The sequence below is a fragment of the Thamnophis sirtalis genome, unplaced genomic scaffold (assembly GCF_051295495.1).
Source record: "Thamnophis sirtalis isolate CommonGarterSnake01/CBP01778 unplaced genomic scaffold, rThaSir2_p1.2 scaffold_6, whole genome shotgun sequence".
NCBI classification, from domain to species: Eukaryota; Metazoa; Chordata; class Lepidosauria; order Squamata; family Natricidae; genus Thamnophis; species Thamnophis sirtalis.
Window position 1 is genome coordinate 35,333,409 of NW_028261386.1, and position 19,826 is coordinate 35,353,234.

Genomic DNA, 19,826 nt, shown 5'->3' on the forward strand with positions numbered 1-19,826 from the left:
TAACTGCGGTCGGCTCATCCCACTGCTTTTGGATTAAATCAAGAAAAAGCTTGGGAGATGGAATAAAATCTTGCAGAGCCACCTGCTCAGCAAAGAGCCGCTCGGTGGCATCCAGGCCCACAGCAGCACTTTCTGCAGAAATTGCCTCCCCCATGTGGGTGGTAGTCTTGGCCTTATATAGCAGGGATTTGAAAAGAGTGTGCCTGAAAAGCCCAGGGGGCGGAGGCTGGTCCACAGGAAGGCCCTCGTCACCAGAGAGTTCCCTATCCTGGATTTCACCTTCTTCCACTAAGGGAGATTGTGCGCTAAACACAGAGTGTAAAGGGGAAGGAGGATCAGTTTGCAGAATGGAAGAATCCCCTTGTACTGCTTGGGGAGCCAGGCCTGAGTAGGCCAGAGTAGGCCTGGAGACCTGGGATCTACGCGCTAATTCCGCATCCACCCCTCTGGAAATAGCCTCTGAGATCATGCTGTAGAATTCAGCAGAAAGGCCCAAATCCTGGCCCTCCAGAGGCCTGAGGCCTGCAGCTGTGGGGGTGAACGTGGCAGAGGGCCCAGCGCGTGGAGGTGAACGAAGAGAAGCCCCACTAGCCTCCGAAATAATTGGGGGGGAACGAGGCCCGAAAGCCCCTACCTCAGGAATAGGGCCCTGGGGAAGCTGAATATCAGGAGACCAACCCTGCTCAACGACCCTCACCGGAGACCCAGGTTGCTGAATCAGAACCGGAGGGGAAGAAATAGGAGCCCCAGATGCCTTGGGGGGAACCTTGGCCTTGTCTTTGCGCTTGTGCGACTTATCCCGAACAGTAGATGAGGCTCGAGGCCTGCTAGTAGAGGCCCTGGTCGCGGCCCTACTAGGCCCAGGGCTGGCCCCTCCCTCGCCAGGGGAGCGGGGCTCAGAAACTGGCCGGACAGTACCTTGCAATACCGATTGATCAGCCATGATATGAATTTGAAAGAGCTCAATCAGCGAAACAAAGGAATGCAATTGAAAGCACTCGCCAAGAACGCCACGTGGAAGCAGAGACCAAGAGAAGCGACCTCCTCCCTGAGTCAGCAAACTCGAGTGAGGGAAAGGGGAGGGGCGGAAGCAGTGCGCAAACTCAAGCGCGCGGGCAAAATCTGCCTTCTCATCCCAGGCGTTACTGCGCATGCGTGAAAAGCGCTTCCAAATAAGGTCACCGGCATCAAAGGCGCGAAATTCAAAGGAACCGCAGGGGAAATTCCCAAACAGCCGATTCATGTAATCCTCCGGCAGCCGCTCCAGCGAGGGCACAAAGGAGGGAGGCGGGGAGGGGGGGAGACCCGCTCCGACAAGCCAAAGCCTCGGATCTGACCGCGCTCGCGGGCGGGTGCTATCCGGCGTGGAGAGCAGCGCTGGGAGACTCAGCTTCCTTGCGCGCTGATGTTAAGGGAGGGCAGGCGGAGAACGCCCCACTCCAGCTGTAGCGATCCGATATCCCTTTAAGGGAAACAGCGAGGGAGGAATCGGCTGGCAGCAATCTGCCGCTTTACCTCCAATCCAGCAAGAAATCCACAGTGAACCAAGTAAATTCATCCTTAATCTTGAAATATTAGCAATTAATCAAGAGAGCGTTGAAAATAAGTCTCGTAGGCTTGACTGAGTAATAAGAACTGGAGAGGAAACGGAAGTCCAGTCAGAGGAGGCGTAACTTTGATATTTGCATACTCAGTCTCAAGGCTAGAAGGCTAAGTTAACCCATGATTGGATTCCCGGAGCAGCACACAGGAGAAGTAAGCATATGATAGTAACAAGTTGCACAGCTGTGTACGCAAGCCATAGCAATTCAACTGCAGAAGAAACAGATGCTTGTAATAGCTGATTAGATAACATTTTATAAATCACAACCAAAAAGACATTATTTGTTTTAAAAACCTTGAACAGTATGATTTAATTAAGATACAAGTACATTAGCGTGATCTCTTTCCCCAACTATAACAAGTTTTGGTTAATGGATTGTTCACTCTAGATAATGTTTTGCAGCTGAGAAAGAGTGTGAAGTTATTCTCCAAAAGCCACAACAGGAAGTACATTTTGGACTGTACATTCCCATCTATTTACTAATTTCCTTTTTTAAATCAATCCTTCTGATTACTGCAAACTGAATTATACTTGAAAACTAGAGCAGGATTTCATAAATAATGTTCAGTCTTTTAACTGCTGTTTACAAGTGAACCCAACACTTTTTAGTTTGAAACGAATTTAAAAGGCAATTTATGTACCTCATATACATAATAGTGCTATGAACTACTAGTACACATTCATACTACAGCCTGATTTCAGCTACACAAATATCCCAAAGAAGGTATTAGATGAAGCAAATGCAAACAGTAAAAAAAAAAAAAAAATCATTGAAGTACCATATTTCCATTTGCTGATCTCTGGGCCAGTAGTGGGTTCCGGACCCCGGTGCAGCCGGTATGTTGTGCACAGGACAGGTGTCCTAGACGGGCTTGTGCAATGCACGCACATGCACACGCCACCACCCTGCAACACGCAGAGATCGCACGGGTGCCGCACACTGTGCGCGCGTGCACAATGGGCCGGCCGTCTTATAAACAGCCATGGAACGTGGGTGGGTGTTCTGACCCCCCCCCCTGGCCTGTGAATAAACCAGAACACAGGCTTGGCTGTTTGCCACTATTTAATTACGAAGATAACAAATCCTTTGGCTGAGGGCCCAGACAACTCACATTCAATAGAATCGCTTGGCAGCAACTCAGATAGTTCAAATGAAGCAACGCAGATAATCCCTAACGAACAGACACGGTTAGAATACAGACAGATTTTCTCCACTGCTACTTCGAACGGTTGTTTCCTGCAAATGTCCCCTCCCAATATCTCACTTATAAACTCTCTTGGGAGGGGCCCATCCACAAACACCTGTGCCTAATTATCTTCTATCAGTATGCCTACGGAGTTGCTGCTTGCGTTTCTTAGCCTTTCTCAATCGAGCATCAGGGATAAACTGCCTGATTTTCCCCACTGCTCTACGCCTCAGGCTCCTCCTGGTGGCCAAACAGCCTCTCTGGTCCCTGCTCTGAGTCTGAACCCTGCACAGGATCCTCCACATCTTCCATGGCAGACTCATATGGTTCTTCGCTATCCAAGTCCATCAGCAGCCCAACCGGATCCTGCTGGGCCACAACAGGCGGGTAGGTGGGACCAACGAGCCACAGTACCGGTACGGTGGCAGCTTCTCCCAGCTACTACCGGTATGGCCATAGTGGGTTCCGTACCGCCCGGAACCCACCACTGCTCTGGGCATAGGGGGTGGCAGAGAAGGAGAATCAGTCTATATTCGCATCTAACATAATCATCTATCTATCTATCTATCTATCTATCTATCTATCTATCTATCTATCTATCTATCTATCTATCTATCCCTATCTATCTATCTATCTATCTATCTATCTATCTAATCTATCCATCCAATTTATTTGCTGCCGATCTTGTGGTTTGGGTGATTCTGTTGGTTTATATCAGCTTCAATGGCATAGCTATGTTTTTAAGGCCTTTCTTGAAGTCCCTCTCTCTGTTACATTTTATACAGATAGGGTAATGTACAACAGCAGATAAGCAAAGTGCAGGTCTAAGTATTATAAAACAGTGTTACTGGGCTTTTGCAGAGAAAACTAGTTTGGGGAGGAAAAGGTTATAAAAGAATCTGTTTGCTATTCTGCATTTGGACTGAACTTATACTGCAGGAGAGGTTCAGAAACCAAGTTCACTCTCCCTTTATTATAGATGTCTACATTTAGATATCTAATAGTACATGTAATAAATGAAGATGTCTCCCCAGTGCAATTCCCAAATATGGGTGCATATGCTGTATTTTGAAGGGGCTGCATATCAGATCACGAGTACCTGCTGTGCGAGGCCTTCTCTGCTCTCGGTGGAACTCAGAAGAATCCTGCGATTGGCCAAAGCCTCTTCATAAGGCACTGAATCAGGACAAGTCTGGAATAAAACAAATACCTTTTAGTGAACCGGGCTAGGCAAGAATATCTTGTTTTTCATCATTTTTCCCCTTGTTAACAAAAAAAGACATTCCAGATGCTTTCACATCCTCTAGGGCAGATGTCTGTGCCATTATTCTTAGCATTCCACAGTGGAACTTGGCAAAAATGGAAAACCTTCCTTGTGCTTCTCCTCTATATAAAATCGTACCTCAGCGCAATGAATTAAATCAGGGGTGTTATTCTGAAAGAAATGGTATTAAACTACACCCGGTAGAAAGATAGCAAAGACTGCAGGAAATGTTGGGAACAGGGGGGAGATTATGGCTGTATGGGGGAAAAATACAATGACAGCTGGCCAAAGTGATAAAAGTCACAGATGAGAAATGTGTTTTTTTTTCCAGCTCCTTGCTACTAACAAACACAAATGAGAGTGTTACTCTTGCCAGTTTTCTCCATCCAGCTAAAAGCAAAACATGAAAACACCGTTCATTAAATTAGTATTTATAGCAAGTGAGACTTCATGTCCCTTGTAGCACTTCACAAGACAAAAACACATGAGAATTCAAATAGAAATATTTTTAATCAACCTATTTTATCTTATCTGTGAATGTACTATAACTAATTCAAACTAACAGGCTGAGGAGATACATGATTAGGGATCTGAATCCTTCCTGGTGCTTATATATTTTGCATGTGTGAAAATTTCTCTTTCCATCAATCTCCCCTGTGATGTGTTATTTCTGTTTTCCTTATCCTTTTTATCATGATCTTCATATTGTAAACCCATGGGGTGGGACAGTCTTGTTATAAGCAGCTGAGCTCCTATTTAAGGAGCTGAGAATCTTTTCAGCTGAAGTAGTAGACTATGAACAAAGACATAATTATTTTTTTAAAAAACTTTTTAAATAAAAAAATTGAATATCTGTTTTAGTATCCAGCACTTTATATTCTAATAACAGACATAAATTTACCAATTATAAATTTAAGCATAATCCTGAATTTCTTTCAGTTTCCCTCACAGGCTAACAGCAGGAAGCCTATTACAACTCTCACGCTCATCCATCAATTTTCAGCCTCTGCAATCTCTGAAGCGGCTTCAAACTAGCTAATATACCACTGAGTAACAAAAATGTTTCCATCTCTAACAAAGAACCTCTTCATAAGAGGAAAATATTTCAGTCCCACATGAAAGGACTTTTTGAGCCCACCCAAGGAATCCAAGTTGCTGTTGGTGTATCTATTGTATGTGAACAAGCACAAACCTTCTTCAGAAGTTTTATGTAGGCAGCTGCTTTCTTCTTATACTGAAGCATGCACTCAGCTGAGAGGGGGTTGATAAATGCCATTCCTCCTTTAGGTCCATAACTCAATGATAGAGTGAAACTATCTAAATTATTGCAGAAGAATGACGCAATCTAGACATAACCAAAAAAAAGGATGATATATACTGGTCTGCTTTGGATATAAAATTAAACCACAGTTTAACCTAAGTGAAATAAATAATCAGATGATAGCTTGTCAATTCAAAAAAGATGATGGTGACTAGTCACAAAACACCCAAATCCCAGAAGGCCAATAGATGAGATGGCCATTGCCTCCTTTAAGACAACGCTGCATGGACACACAAAAACAGCACTGGGTTACCTACCAACCATTTTTGTATCTTTAAACTCCATAGGGCCTTGAACTTTCTATGAAATATGTTAAAGGTAAAGGTTCCCCTCACACATATGTGCTAGTCATTCCCGACTCTAGGGGGTGGTGCTCATCTACGTTTCAAAGTTGAAGAGCCAGCACTGTCTGAAGATGTCTTCGTGGTCATGGGACCAGCATGACTAAACGGTGAAGGCACACAGAACGCTGTTACCTTCACACCAAAGGTGGTCCCTATTTTTCTACTTGCATTTTTACATGCTTTTGTAATGTTAAGTTGGCAGAAGCAAGTAACGAGAGCTCACTCTGCGGTGCTAGGGATTCGAACTACTAAACTGCTGACCTTTCTGATCGACAAGCTCAGCATCTTAGCCACTGAGCCAACCTGTCCCTATTGTGAAATATGTTAGAGTTTGATTTTGCAACATCAGCATCCCATTTAATTAAAAGAACGAAACTAGTAATAACAATAGTGGGGGTTAGGGTTAGGTAAACGTGTAGAAGTTCCAGTCTAGATGTATTGAACTTATATTCTATTTTTAAGGATTTTTAATATTCTATTTTTAAGGATTTACCACATGAATAGTATTTCTCAAAAAATTAGCCCTAGTCACAGTATAATATAGTGTTCTAAATATATCTCCAAGATGACGGATAAACCTCTTTTTTAACTTGTTTTTTTTCCCCTTGGTGCCTTCAAGTTAGTGTCAACGCCTGGTTACACTACAGTTGAAGTTACTGCAGTTTTCTTGGCAAGATTTTGGAAGTGGGTTACCATTACCTGCTTCTTAGAGTTCAGAGGAAGTGACTGGCCCATGGTCACCCAGCTGTTTTTGTGCCTAAGGTGAGACTACAACTCTAGGTCTCCCAGTTTCTAAACTGAAGCTTTCACCACTACTGGCTCTCCAAATAAGTCACTGCTTGAGTTGAAAACAAACTTTACCTTGCTTGTTACATTAGTTAATGCCACCACAGAGGATAAGATACAATCATTGGTAGTGATGAGTTTCTGAGTGGCTATAGGGAGCTCATGTTCCAAGGTAGCTTTTTGACTGAAGTGCTTAGAAATATCTAAAATCAAAAGAAATTAATATGTATCGGTTATGCACATAAATCACAGCACCGTTACCTATAAGATTTGTATTCCATCTCAAGAGAGTTCACATGGAGATTTTCCTTCATTGTATTCCCACAAAAATCCTGTCAATACTCATGATTGAAAGTGAAATGGAAATCTTCAAATTCTCAGTCTTAACTGTTACATCACAAGGCCTCCATTCCTTTGAACCTCTCATTCTAATCCCATTTGAAAATCTTGCTATTGCTTTTACTTTTTTCTACCCAAGAGTATTTTTATAAGAAAATACATCTTACTTCCTGCTCACCATTATGGAGACCAACAGCTCCCATATGTTGCTGCTCAGTAATCAATTTTGTTTTGTTTTTTTAAACAGGCTTTCTTGCCAGAAAAAAAAGCTTCTAATGTAATTGCTTCCCTCACCACCTCATTTCCTTGAATCAAGGTGAACTACACAGCAAGTTCAATTGGTCTCACCTTTCATAACTTCATGAAATCCATTAAGAGCTGAAGCAATGCATGTAAACACAGAGTTGAAGTTCGTTCGAACCAGGTGGTCTGCTTTTGTGCCTAGATTGTATAAACAGCAATATATTGAAATTTGGTGACAAATACAATATCTAAAGAAGCATGAAATGGGAAGAGAAACACAGAATAGTATTGAGTAAACAAATCAAACACCTCTTTTGAAATAAACCACAGACCTAACTTGGTTAAACTGTGTAATCAATGAGCCCAAAAGGCAGCAACATCCAATTATAGTTTTTTTCTGCTTATTTATTACATTTATACCAAGTTCAAATTTCTTCTTTTAAGCAGAATTAAGATGGCACAGAAAAACCATCTGAAAAATATGATGTGGAATTATATTATAAAATATTCAAATTAATTGCATTTTTATTGTCTAATAATTGTCAGCACACAATAAAATTTCTACCATTCAGATTAACAATTTAAACAAAATTAGAATCACCCAACTGAGTGAGAACCCAAATTAGTGAAGTTTTAGATCAATCTTACTTTAAATAATTCAAATCATTTCATGGGATTGATTTCAATTATTTTCCTTCATCTATTACGTGAGTTATTACAGTGAAAGATACAAATGTTGTATAGGCCAGCTTCTTTGGGTCAATTAAGAGAATGAATTCAGAATCTGTCTTCTTTCTTGAATAAGTCACATTTCATACACCACACTGAATCTTGAATTGTTGTTGTCCAAAGCCCACACTTACTGGGTAAGGCTAGAAGACTAATGTATGTATGCAGCTTCTCAAAGATTGCCGTCAGCTTCTTCATATCATTTTGCAGGTTCATATTCATGGCTCTTAATGCAGCTGTGCAAAGAGAAGATTCACACTCTTCTTCCAAACTAGGAACATATGAATTTATGTTTTTGAGAGTGAGTATTATGATGGTGCTTTGATACTTTTTAAAAAAAAGTAGAAAAAAAAGAACATAAGAAGAGCCTGCTGGGTCAGGCTATAAAACCAATCTAGTCCTGCATTCTGCATTACACGGTGACAATTGCATAGATTTGGACAGCATAAAGCCTGAAAGAGTAATAGCTCCTTTCCACTATCACTTTCCAATTAAGCATGCTCCTCCTGAGTAAACAAACATCAAAATCAGTAGTCATTGAAAGATTGATCCTCCATAACTTTTTCAGCCTTCATTCAAAGCCACTCATATTGACTACCAATATCAGAAGTCTAAGCAGCAATTTCGATTCGATATTTAAAAATCATTTAATCCCATTATTATTTTCATAAATAACTCAAGGTGGCAAAGATATCTAATACTCCTTCCTCTTTCAGTTAATTTATTTATCATTAAATCTATGACTAATCATGATTAATTATAAATGATTTAATTATGTGTGATGTGAAAACTTATTACCTACTTGAGCCCTGAATCTTTCTGTTTTAGGTTCAATGAATAACTAAAAATGCTACATTGTCTAAGCCATGAATAAATTTATACAATTCTATCTTTCTTGTCTTCCCTTACCCACTTTCATTTAAGATAAAGAGTTTTTATAGTCTTTCTTCATACTCCAGCCTCCTCCTAATAATTTTGGTGCTTCATTTGTACAAATTTTTAGTTCAATAATATTGTTTTCAAGATTTGGTGGTAGCAACTGTACACAATACTGAAAGGATAGTTTCATCACAGATTGCAAAAGAATAGTAATCAAAGGTAACTGCTAAACATAACTGTTTCTTACTAATTCCAAACATGGAATTTGCGTTCTTTCTTTTTTTAAATAGCAACTGCACAATGTGCAGGAGTTAAGAAAAGAATTCAAGGTAGGCTGGACTTAAATCTCTTGCAGGTGCACAGGGACTTATGACATGTTAGGTTCAGCCTGGTCATCTCCTATAAATCCAAATCATTGATGTCAATGCATCTGAAATGCACCAATCCAAAGAAAGCAAGAGTGCATTAGGGTGCACAATGGCTCCCAATTGCTCACTATTGCAGCCTTCACCAACCTGACTGTCTCCAAATGGAACTATGACTATCAGAATTCCCAACCAGTACAGATACCATTACATCTGGAGAAAACAAATTAATGCATTTCTTTTAAAAAAAAAGAAAATTTGACATTATAAAGCAACTTTGACGGGGCATGCCCTGACACATTAGATTCTGATGGGTATTCAAGCATCACATTTCCTGCTTAATCTTCCTTATGACCATTGACATCACTGTAAAGAGGAAGCGCAATCAAGTTTGCTTGTTTCCTCTTGCCCTTCTCCCGAACTGGTGGAAAAAAGATCTGAAAAGGGGTTTGTTTTCTATGTATCTGCTTTATTTAAATTGCTTTTGGGGGGAAAATTTTGATAGTACCTTTTCAACTGATAAGGAAGAATCTTCCTGAGAAAGTAGACATAAGATGTTAAGTAGTCAGAAAAAGTTTTTAATTCCGTAGTTGTTTCCTTGCAAGGAAAAAAAAAGAAGTTTTAGATATTTAGTACCAAGAAGCTTTAAACAAGCAGGTATAGCAACAAAATAACAATATTACCAGCACTGTGATGGTGTCTTCTGTGATGCTCTCAAACAAGTGCAGAATTCCTTCCTCCAGTGGGCGAATGTAGGATGCATTTTCATGAAGATACTGTGAGAACTGGATGCAATGAGATCTATTAGCTGGCACTACTGCAACATCTTAGTTATATTAACATTCAAGGGTTAAGGTAATCAGAAAGATTTTGCAGTTGATTTTGTACTGCAACTTGGAACAGGGGAAAAGGAGATGTGAAGGTATAAAGGTATGTGAACAGCTAACCTGTTCAGAAGCAATTTAAAAATTGAAGTTATTTATACAACAGAGATATTTTAGAAAAGTTTTATGTTGAAAGAAAATAATTACAATCCTTTAAATATTTCAGAGACTCATTGTGGCCAAATGGTTTAATGGTTCACAGATTAATTTGGTCAAACTACTGAAGGACAGAGTTTAATTTTTCATCAATTACACAGCTTCAATCATTCCTAACCACAAATAGGCAACTTGCTCTACACACAATACCTTTTCCTGATACAGAAAAAAAAGCTTTCCATAGTTTGATCACTGTTTCATCAAATTCAACATTGTTTCTAGTCGAAGGGTATTCGGAAGGCACTTTTCTTTCCCTCTTTATAAACTTTTATTAAGTTCCCTTTTAAATAACACTTTTCTAAATGAAGCAAGCTCCAAGTGATTCAGTAAGAAAGTGAAAAAACATCTAGAATATTAATAAATGCCCTTTTCTGGACCTCTAGTCACTTTCTGGGTAGTCACATCCTTAAGTCAGTATCTTTTAGCATTCCATCAACAACAGTATCCTCAGTTATCACCCACCAAATTGATTATTTTAGGGCAAATACTTCCCATGGTTATATTTATTTTTAACTCAAAAGGCATATGCATATTTAAAACTACAAGTGCAGGGAAAACTCAGAAATAAAATTCAAAAAAACAGAAGCCCTAAATCAAAAAATCCTATACCAAAACATAGTTGTACTGTACTTGTCAAGGTATAGAAAGCTTAGAAGTAGCATGTTATTTATCTGTTCATTATATTTAATGGTATAAAATTCCCCTAATAATTTTACCTTCTGATTTAATGGTGAAATTGTATCTGTGGCCGAATCAATGGGGAAAATCTGAATTCGCTGCTCAGTGTAGGTGTGGAAATTAAGGAGAGCTGTCACTAAATCCTGGATAAAGGTCAGAGCTTGACCAGCAAGATCACGAAGTTTCAACTGTAAAGTATAGAGAACCAAGATACAACTTTATAAGAGCTGTTATTCAACAGCACTCCCAACTGAAAAATAGAAATGCCAGGATGATATTTAAAAGACCAGATATACAAAAGCTCAGTAGCATTGAGAATTGGCATGTCAAATTAGACATGGAGTTAAATGTAAGAAGCATACAAACAAAAAGTAGATCATACCCTGTTTCCCCGGAAATAAGACCTCCATGGATAATAAGCCCAATTGGGCTTTTGAGCACATGCGCTAAAATAATCCCTCCCCCTAAAATAATCCCTCCCCAAAAATATTGCAACACAGCAGCAGTCATGAGGTGACCATGCCCGTTGCCTCCTGCACCTGAAAAATAATAAGACTTTCCCGAAAATAAGGCCAAATGTTTATTTCAGGGGTCAAAAGAAAATAAGACCTGTCTTATTTTTGGGGAAACACAGTATAAGTGACTTTGCTCTTCCACCCTTCCCTAATATCTCTTCTGAAGATACTTTCCATGTTAGAGTAGATTGTGTTACATAAGGTTTCATTGGAGTTGTTCCCAAATGAGGTGGAATGGGAGCTGACACAAGAACTTTGCCATTGATTTGAGATGACAGTCTTACAACACTACTGTTAGGAATATAATCTAACGGTTGGGTTGGCAATATATAAATCATGTAACAATGCTATACCTGTTTCTTTAAATCATGCTGTAAAATGTGATTGGTTGCTGTTTTCCTCAATTGGCCGTAAGAGGGAACCAGAATGACTGTTAGCTCTCTGTTTGTTAGATGCTGGGCTGATCTGATCTGAGTGTTTTGGAAGCTGGCTGTTAGAAAGTGCCGTGAGCTATTGTAAGTTTTGCAACTGCTAGCAAACTTTGAGTACCGGACTGTTTATATGTTTATGGACTATGTTATTTGGATTATCCCTTAACTGAAAGACACTGATGACTGACTGTCTTATGCGTGTATGACTTGGAGTGTTTGATGGACTCTGATACCTATATTTCCACGAAAGTAAAAGCCTATTTAAACTGCAGTCTCTCTGTATGCTGGTTTGTGTGTTCTCCAACAAAACTCTCACAATGCTTCTCTGAACACACTCGCTCTCCCAACGGGGAGCTTATCTAACAACTATACTCAATATCGTATCTGCAAGATACAGTATTTATTTATTCTTCAGTTAAATACAGCATCTAGCTAATCTTGATCTCGAAAATATAAGTAGCATGGACCTGATTAATACTTTGTTAAGAGATCATAAGAAAAAGCCAGATATGTAGGGTAGACTGGAAAGTTGAAAAAACATAACAGACAAGAGTAATGCAAATGGACGTTATCAATGTACTCACCAGAAATTGAGTTCAGCTCAACAACTTTCTATCTTTTCATGAAAATAGATCAATCCCATAAACTGCAGTTCAAAATGGGGGAACAAATTCTGGCATTAAGTGCTCCTGCCCTGCAGCTGTCCTGCTGCACTTCATTTCTCATTTAAAAGGAATCAAGCAGAGTTTCCGGTCTCTCTTCTTTTAAAAAAACATTTCTACTGTACTAGATATTACTCAGAATCTGAAATCATTTAAACATACTTAATGGAGAATCTGCATCACATATGCAGTGATTCACAAATGCCAAAGAAATGCACATTTCTTAATTTAAGTACCCTTAATTGTATTACTCACTTGCCTGCGTCGATTATGTAATGGCACATTCAGAGCATTATACTGGCTAGATCCTACAAAATAATCAATTCACAGTATTAAATCAAGTATATTTCCTCTGACCACCTTTTTTTTAAAAAAAAATGTTAGTTCATAAATCATCCAAGAGTGGATAGTATCTTTACAACCTGTACCAGTAACCACATTTTAAAATGAAAATAAAATAAATATATAAATACTTGTAATTAAACATTTATTAAATTGGAATAAGGAAACAATCTCAGCTTTTCAATTTTCTACAATTTTCCCCTTTATTCAACTGCAAATGCAATCAATTCAATTCAATACCTACTTGTATCATTGAAAGGTACTTTTTCACTTATAATTTGTAAAGATTCATCCAATCTGCTACTCAAGTCTCTATGAAGATGCTGTAGCTGCTGCTGGCTAGGAGACAAAAATAGAACATCAACATTTTATTCTTTGTTCATTTTCTTAAAAAGTTGATAAAATAAAAAAGTATACTCCCAATATTACAATTCATTAAGAAATCAAAACTTTTTATTAATATAGTTCTAATTAGTATTATGCTATTAGTACGTCATGGCCCCATCGGAGCCCAGTTTGGAGGACCTTGCCCTGTAAGAGTGCTTCTACTCTATGGATTTTCTTTGTAATATACGGGCTGTTGTTTGGGGGACTGAGGGAGACTGCCTTCCGAGTAGAGTGGGCTGTTTGTTGGAACACTTACTGAGAGCAATAAAGGACTTTCTAGAGGCCTGCCTTTCCTTGACCGCCTAGGTCATAACGTACCGTATTTTTCGGAGTATACGCCGCATCAAGATTTTGAAGAGGCAAATTTTTTAAAATACATTTTTTTTGCACTCTGCAAACCTCCCAAAAATGGCCCATTTTTCGCAAAAACAGGCCATATTTTTTTTTCAAAAAAAGGGCATGAACAGCCCTTAGGAGGCTTATAGAGTGTTCCGGGGTGGGGGGCAAAAACGAACAAAAAACGGCCCATTTTTCGTGAAAATAGGTCCGTTTTTCGTCAAAAAAAGGGCATTAGGAAACTTATAGAGTGCTCCTGTGGGCTGGGGTGGGGAGGGCAAATTTGAGGGGGGGAAAGCCCATTTTTTGCTCATTTCTGCCTTCCCCAACCCCCAGGAGCTCTCTGAAAGCCTCCTACAAGCTATTCACAACCATTTTGGTGAAGAGGGAGGGGTTTCATGAGGCAAAAAATGCTGTATTCAGTGTATAATACACACCCAGATTTTCAGCCTCTTTTTTGAGGGAAAAAGGTGCATCTTATACTCCAAAAAATATGGTAGTATGACATTATCGATACAGGTCATCCTTGATTTACAACAGCTCATTTAGTGACTGTTCAAAGTTACAACAGCACTGAAAAAAGTGACTTATGATCGTTTGTCACACCTTCAACCACTGTAACATCTCATGATCAGATGCTTAGCAATGATTCATAGTTATGATGGTTAGTGTCCAGTGGTCATGTGATCACCTTTTGCAGTCTTCTGATGAGCAAAGTCAATGGGGAAACCAGATTCATTTAATAATGGTGTTGCCAACTTAACTGCAGTGATTCACTTAATGACTGTGGCAAGAAAGATTGCAATATGGGGCAAAACTCACTTAACTCTCTTGCTTAGCAACATAAATTTTGGCCTCAACTGTGGTTATAAGTTGAGGATTATCCGTATTAGCAGTGCAACAATACTGCAGTGCAACAGTACAGTGCCACAATACAAATATTCGCATCTCCCTAGCAGTTATATATTCAAGTACATTACAGCAGTACTTTTCGGTCACTTGTTATATTACTGTAAAACCAATGCAAGACCTTAAATCAGAGTGACTTTTGACCAATTTAACGGTTTTTGTTTTGTTTTGTGAGGTACAAATATGATCTTAATTACAATGACCAAAAAGATTCAACAGTAACTTGAGCACTCACCTGAAAGCAAAAAGCAGGGTTTTATCTATCACTAGCTCATATGCTAGTATATTATTTTTACATACTCTGATTTGGCAGTAGATTTTTGGTGTGCTTCATGAAGTCAATGCATACGCTCACCCAACCCAAAAATCGTACAGGACTAAAAGGCAGTAACAGTAAAAGGTATATATACAAAGTTTTAAAACTAACCCTATATGTACTTAGGTATGCATTTAAGTTTAATGCTGGTGCTTGATGATCAAGGTGATAATAAACAGTACTCATTTAATTAAAAACAAGTTTCTCTAGGTAGACATTAATAGTATTTAATCTTAATATCAAAAGCATACCACTCTTCTGTTCGACCTCTGCAGTCCTTGGCTTCCTTCTCTAGGCTTTGAGATTTGACCTAAAAGAAAAGGCAGAAGAAAGATCAGAATTAGCAGTATATATTTGCACAATCAATTCTATTCCAAGATCAGAAATTAGCATTAAAGAGCACCGTATACTAAAAAAAATTAAACTATCAACAAATATTTTTTTAGGAAACTAGACAACTGAAAATGTCATAGAATGAGAGAAATGAAGGAGCAAAAAAGCTGTATGCAAGGATCATCATCATCTTTTAACAACCCCATAATCCTTTGTGTGGTGGAGTCTGGGCAACTGAATGGAGCAAGCAGAGTGTTTAATGGCCAGATGCCCTTCCTGTTGCCAAAGCTGTATGCAAGGATACAAGGTTCATTCTGGTCTCATCTGAAATTTAAAACATACAATTCTAAAACTGTCACTAGTTGAATCAAAAGAGCAGAGTTCTACAACAGGGAAGTTATAGCTTTAAACTTACTTCTAACTTGGCTTTATCATTTTGCAGCTTTTCTATTGTATCCATATACTTCCGAGTAAGGCCATCCACCACAGCTTGATGCTGTGCAGTCTCCATCTCTAAAAATTCAAGTCTGCTTCTCAGCTCACCTTCTAAGCGCTTATGTTGCTCATCTGCCTCAAAGAACTGAAATGAGAAGGGCAGCAAAGTTATCACACATATTAAACTCAGTCAATAGCTGCCAGGATAGGCAAATTGCATAATAAATGTTGGAAATGCCATGAAACAGAAGGAATAGTTTAGTATATATGGTACATATTTTTTTAAACTCTTTAAAGTATTGGAAAGAAATATGCAGCATCATTCAGAGAAATTTAGAAATCAAATCTGAAATGAAACCACAATTTTTCTTACTAGGCATAATTCCAAAACATATGAAGAGAAATGGTAATTTGCCTATTTATCTCATAAATTTATCTCATAAATTACCGGTATGTGTTTCTAAGATGCCCTGCTACTTATACAGATAGTTCTCTGTTAACCAGAACAACTGTGTCCAGAACTTCCATTGCTAAGTGACACAGTTGTAAAGTGCAACATCATGTGACCATGTTGCTTAGCAACAGCAATTCTGGCACTTCTGGTTGGCGTTGTTAAACAAATACTGCAACATTATTAAGCGCAATGGCATGTGGGCACCATCTGCAGCCTCCTGTTGGTATTCCCATTGATTTTGCTTCTCAGAAGCCGGCAGTGAAGGTTGCTAATGATGATCATGTACCCATGAGATGCTGCAATATTGGAATTGTAAGCTAGTTACAGATTATGATCATGTGACTATGACCATCATAACTGCAAGCCATTTTGCCAGGCACCCAAATCACAATCTCATGACTGCAGGGACATTGCAACGATTGAAACATCAAGGACTGGTCATAAGTACCATTTGTTCAGCGCCTTCATAACTAGAATAGGTTGCTGAGCAAATGGTTGTTAAGTGAAAATCACTGTACTGACACAAGCCAAATCATTTCACAGCATGGTTGTAGAATTGAATCATTTTTGCCTAAGTTGTCCTGATGTTATATTCAGTTTCATGTTCTAACTGCTTTATTTTAAGAATGAAGAAACACTAACCCACAAGCCTAATCAAGCTTTCAAGACCATTTGCCCAGCTTATTGGTTAAGGTTTTTATTTATTTAATTTATACGCAGCCCATCTTGCTGACATGTAACTCAATTGAGGTCCTTTTTTTTCATTCAAAACCATTTATTTCAGAAAGATGTATTTGTTGGGCCTGGAAAAAATAATTCTGTCAGCTTATTAAAATCAACAAGAAGATAAACTTGCAATAACATTACTCAGACCAGGTGAGTGTGACTGGGGAGGGATACAACTTTTTCACTCAACAGTGCCCCACTCTTTCCTTACTAATTTCTGTCAAGAATGTAGTGTTTGGATGGTGCATTAAACAGAGCTACCTACCTGAATATGTAACCTCTCATTTTCTTCTATCTTTTTTTGAAGATCTTCACCAAAGACGTTTTTCTGTTCTTGACTCAACTGAGGTACAGAGTCACCACTTTTCTAATCAAAACAAAATATGCTTGTTTGCTGAAGGCTCTTTTCATATCATTATTTCCATGGATTTTTACAATAAAATAATTAGTTAGCTAAGAATTCTAACATGGGAGAATTCTTAACTATTTACATTACTACATTTATAGAATATGCTAGAAAACCTGTTTACTACGTACCTTGTTCTTCTTGCCTTTATATTCATTTAATGCAAGTTCATCTTGAAGGAGCTCTACTCTCTTGGCCAACTGCTGATTTCGAAAAGTCAAACTATCCATTTCCTGTTGTAGCTTCCTGAGTGATTGGTCTTTCATTTTCATTTGTTCCTGTATTAAGATAAAATGTTTCATCACACTGAATTCTAGCATCGATTGATTTTAACAATTCCTTGTCATATCCAATGTCTTCAAAATACCATAGAGAATCATGGTGTTTTATCTAAGATTACTAAAGGTAGTTAAGTGATGTATTCATCATTTCTGTATGGAAGTAAAGTATCAAAATAATGTTTATTTGATAGATATAAAATATATTTATTGCATTGACATGTTGCTTTTCTTTTTTAAAACCTCAATGTAATTTATATGGGAGTGTCTGTCTAATGTCTCCATAACAACAATTCTATGAGGCAGATTGGAATAAAAGATCCTGACTGGCCAAAGGTTATTCTGTAAACTCTTCCATCAAATATGGATTTGAATCTGGGACTTCTTGTTTAAGGCTAATACTACACTACACTGACACTTTTACTACTGATACTTTGGTGGGAGTTTAAAAAAACAGACTTTCAATAGGTTCCATGTATCAATCAAAACAAGCTTAATTAAGATCAACAAATGAAAATGCTTCTATATGGAAATTTAAGAGAAGATTGTTTTGACTGTTGTCAATTCTGTGATAGATCTTCAAAAAATCAAAATGTGATTTTTGTCCATCCCAAAGTGAATGACAGTTAGCATTTCTCCCACATGGATTAGCTTTCACTATAAACCCAATTCTGCCACAAGAAGTCAAGAGATCTTACCAAAAGAAGTGGTGACAGATTTCACAAAGATTAAACTAAAACTCTCTGTGATACAATTTATTTTTAAGATGAAAGAATATTTCACACATTACACATCAGCTAACTCAGAATCATAGACGACTAGTAGACAATGACCAGCCCTATTGAGAAATGTTATTTTTTAGTCACATTATTATTCAGTATTTTTAAGCTATACCTTTAGAGCTGCTGAGTTTGCCTGCTCATCCATTACACCCTTTTTCAATACTTGATTTTGAGCTCGAAGCTGCAAACACAGAGATAAATTATTAACTCAGTTATGAAGCAATGTGGTCTTTGACATCCTTTAGGAAAATATTAAGCACTTTTAGCAAAATACAGATACCCAAGAAAGAAAGAAATATTCCAAAACAAATTTAAGCTTTGGAAACGTCAATTAACAATTTGTTTCACAGCCAAGGTGAAACAGCATTTCTGCACAAACATAATTTGGGCCCATAAACCTGTATACCTATAGCTAAACAAATATTTGAAAATTATCTATATAATTGAATAGCATTGGTCCAAAGAGGGTCTCAGTAAACAAGCAGTGTTGAAGTAAAAGGATTCCAACCAGAGTTCTTGAAATATAACCCAAAGTGCTATGATTAATCAATGAGCATGTACATTCTTTTAATATTATTTATTACATTTATAGCCCACCTTTATTTTTTTACAACTTAAGGCGGTTAAAGTATAAAGCTCTTACCTTCTATCCCCCCCCCCCAAAAAAACACCATATGAGTTAGATTGGGCTGAGAGAGACTATGACTGGCACAGAATCACCAGTTTTCCAGAGAAAACTGGTTAGTGATTCTGGTTATGGTTATGGTTTCACCAACCTCTGCTCTAGTATCTTAATCACTACACCAAGTGAAGTCACAATATAAGAGACTGGATAAAAATTCTAATTTAAAAAATTCACATATTAACATTTTATATCAGTGTTGTGCCCTCAATAAAATGCTACATATTTCATTTTAACCCAAGCTAGTTGTTGGCTCTTTTTTTTACAATACAGTATTAACGCTCTTCAAACCTTTCTTTCCCAATTCCTATCATGTGAACAGGTTATTTATACGATCCCAGCCTTCCCTAAACGGGAATGAAGGTGGGATGATGGAGTGGAGGACAAGAAGGCTGAATCAGATAAAAGGAAATCCTCAGGCTAGAATCTTTCACACCAGTTGCTCCCTGAATTGATTTAAACATCAGGGCGTTGAATGCATGCAAACGAATTGGCTAAAAAGCTGCGTTTCCTTCCTCGATTGAAACAACAGACAGAGGAGACAAAAGATATGCCGGCTCAACATTTCAAACAGAAAGAGAATGGCACCAAGTCTTTCTTGATACCTAGAAACGACAGGAAGGAACACATTATAGGAGGCTGAAATCACTGGCGGCGGACCGGCACTTTTCAGGGTCTCGGTACTTAGAGGAGTTGGCACGTGCCAGTACCTTGGAATATTCCTGCGCTAGTTTCTGGTACTTCCCTTGCAGCTCGGTAGCTGCCGCCATGACTGCCCCTGTGTACGAGAAGCCGCTACCCGGAAAGCGCCCCTTCGCCTGCTCCAACCATTGTAGGAGACGTACTTCCGGGTGTGGGCGGAGCGAACGTCAAGCATCGCCCATCCCGACCCCGCCTAGCGCAGCTCGGCTGTCCACCATCTTGAGCAGCTCTTAGCTCAGGAGCCGATCTGCCTTAGAGCGAAAGGGCGGGGACTGAACATGGCCCCGCCCCACTTTCTCTGGCAAGGAAAACGGCACGACGGACGGAAGGCGGGGAAGGGGGGTGAAATGTG

The 19,826-nt window shown here is 38.7% G+C and overlaps 1 protein-coding gene across 1 annotated transcript in view; it reads right to left on the reverse strand.

Annotated features, from left to right (window-relative positions):
- PPP1R21 (protein phosphatase 1 regulatory subunit 21) overlaps window positions 1-19,627 on the reverse strand; it is a 32,785-nt gene extending 13,158 nt beyond the window's left edge. The window contains exons 1-16 of the mRNA XM_014057010.2: window positions 19,483-19,627; window positions 18,203-18,271; window positions 17,162-17,308; window positions 16,890-16,991; window positions 15,425-15,589; window positions 14,928-14,986; window positions 12,973-13,067; window positions 12,642-12,694; window positions 10,817-10,966; window positions 9,744-9,845; window positions 9,569-9,657; window positions 7,951-8,087; window positions 7,193-7,285; window positions 6,581-6,708; window positions 5,247-5,399; window positions 3,890-3,982 (exon numbers count right to left, since the gene is read on the reverse strand). Of these exons, the coding sequence (XP_013912485.2) occupies window positions 3,890-3,982; window positions 5,247-5,399; window positions 6,581-6,708; window positions 7,193-7,285; window positions 7,951-8,087; window positions 9,569-9,657; window positions 9,744-9,845; window positions 10,817-10,966; window positions 12,642-12,694; window positions 12,973-13,067; window positions 14,928-14,986; window positions 15,425-15,589; window positions 16,890-16,991; window positions 17,162-17,308; window positions 18,203-18,271; window positions 19,483-19,542 (1,695 nt within the window). The 5' untranslated portion in view covers window positions 19,543-19,627. The remainder of the gene's footprint in view (window positions 1-3,889; window positions 3,983-5,246; window positions 5,400-6,580; window positions 6,709-7,192; window positions 7,286-7,950; window positions 8,088-9,568; window positions 9,658-9,743; window positions 9,846-10,816; window positions 10,967-12,641; window positions 12,695-12,972; window positions 13,068-14,927; window positions 14,987-15,424; window positions 15,590-16,889; window positions 16,992-17,161; window positions 17,309-18,202; window positions 18,272-19,482) is intronic.
- Between the last annotated feature and the right edge of the window lie 199 nt (window positions 19,628-19,826).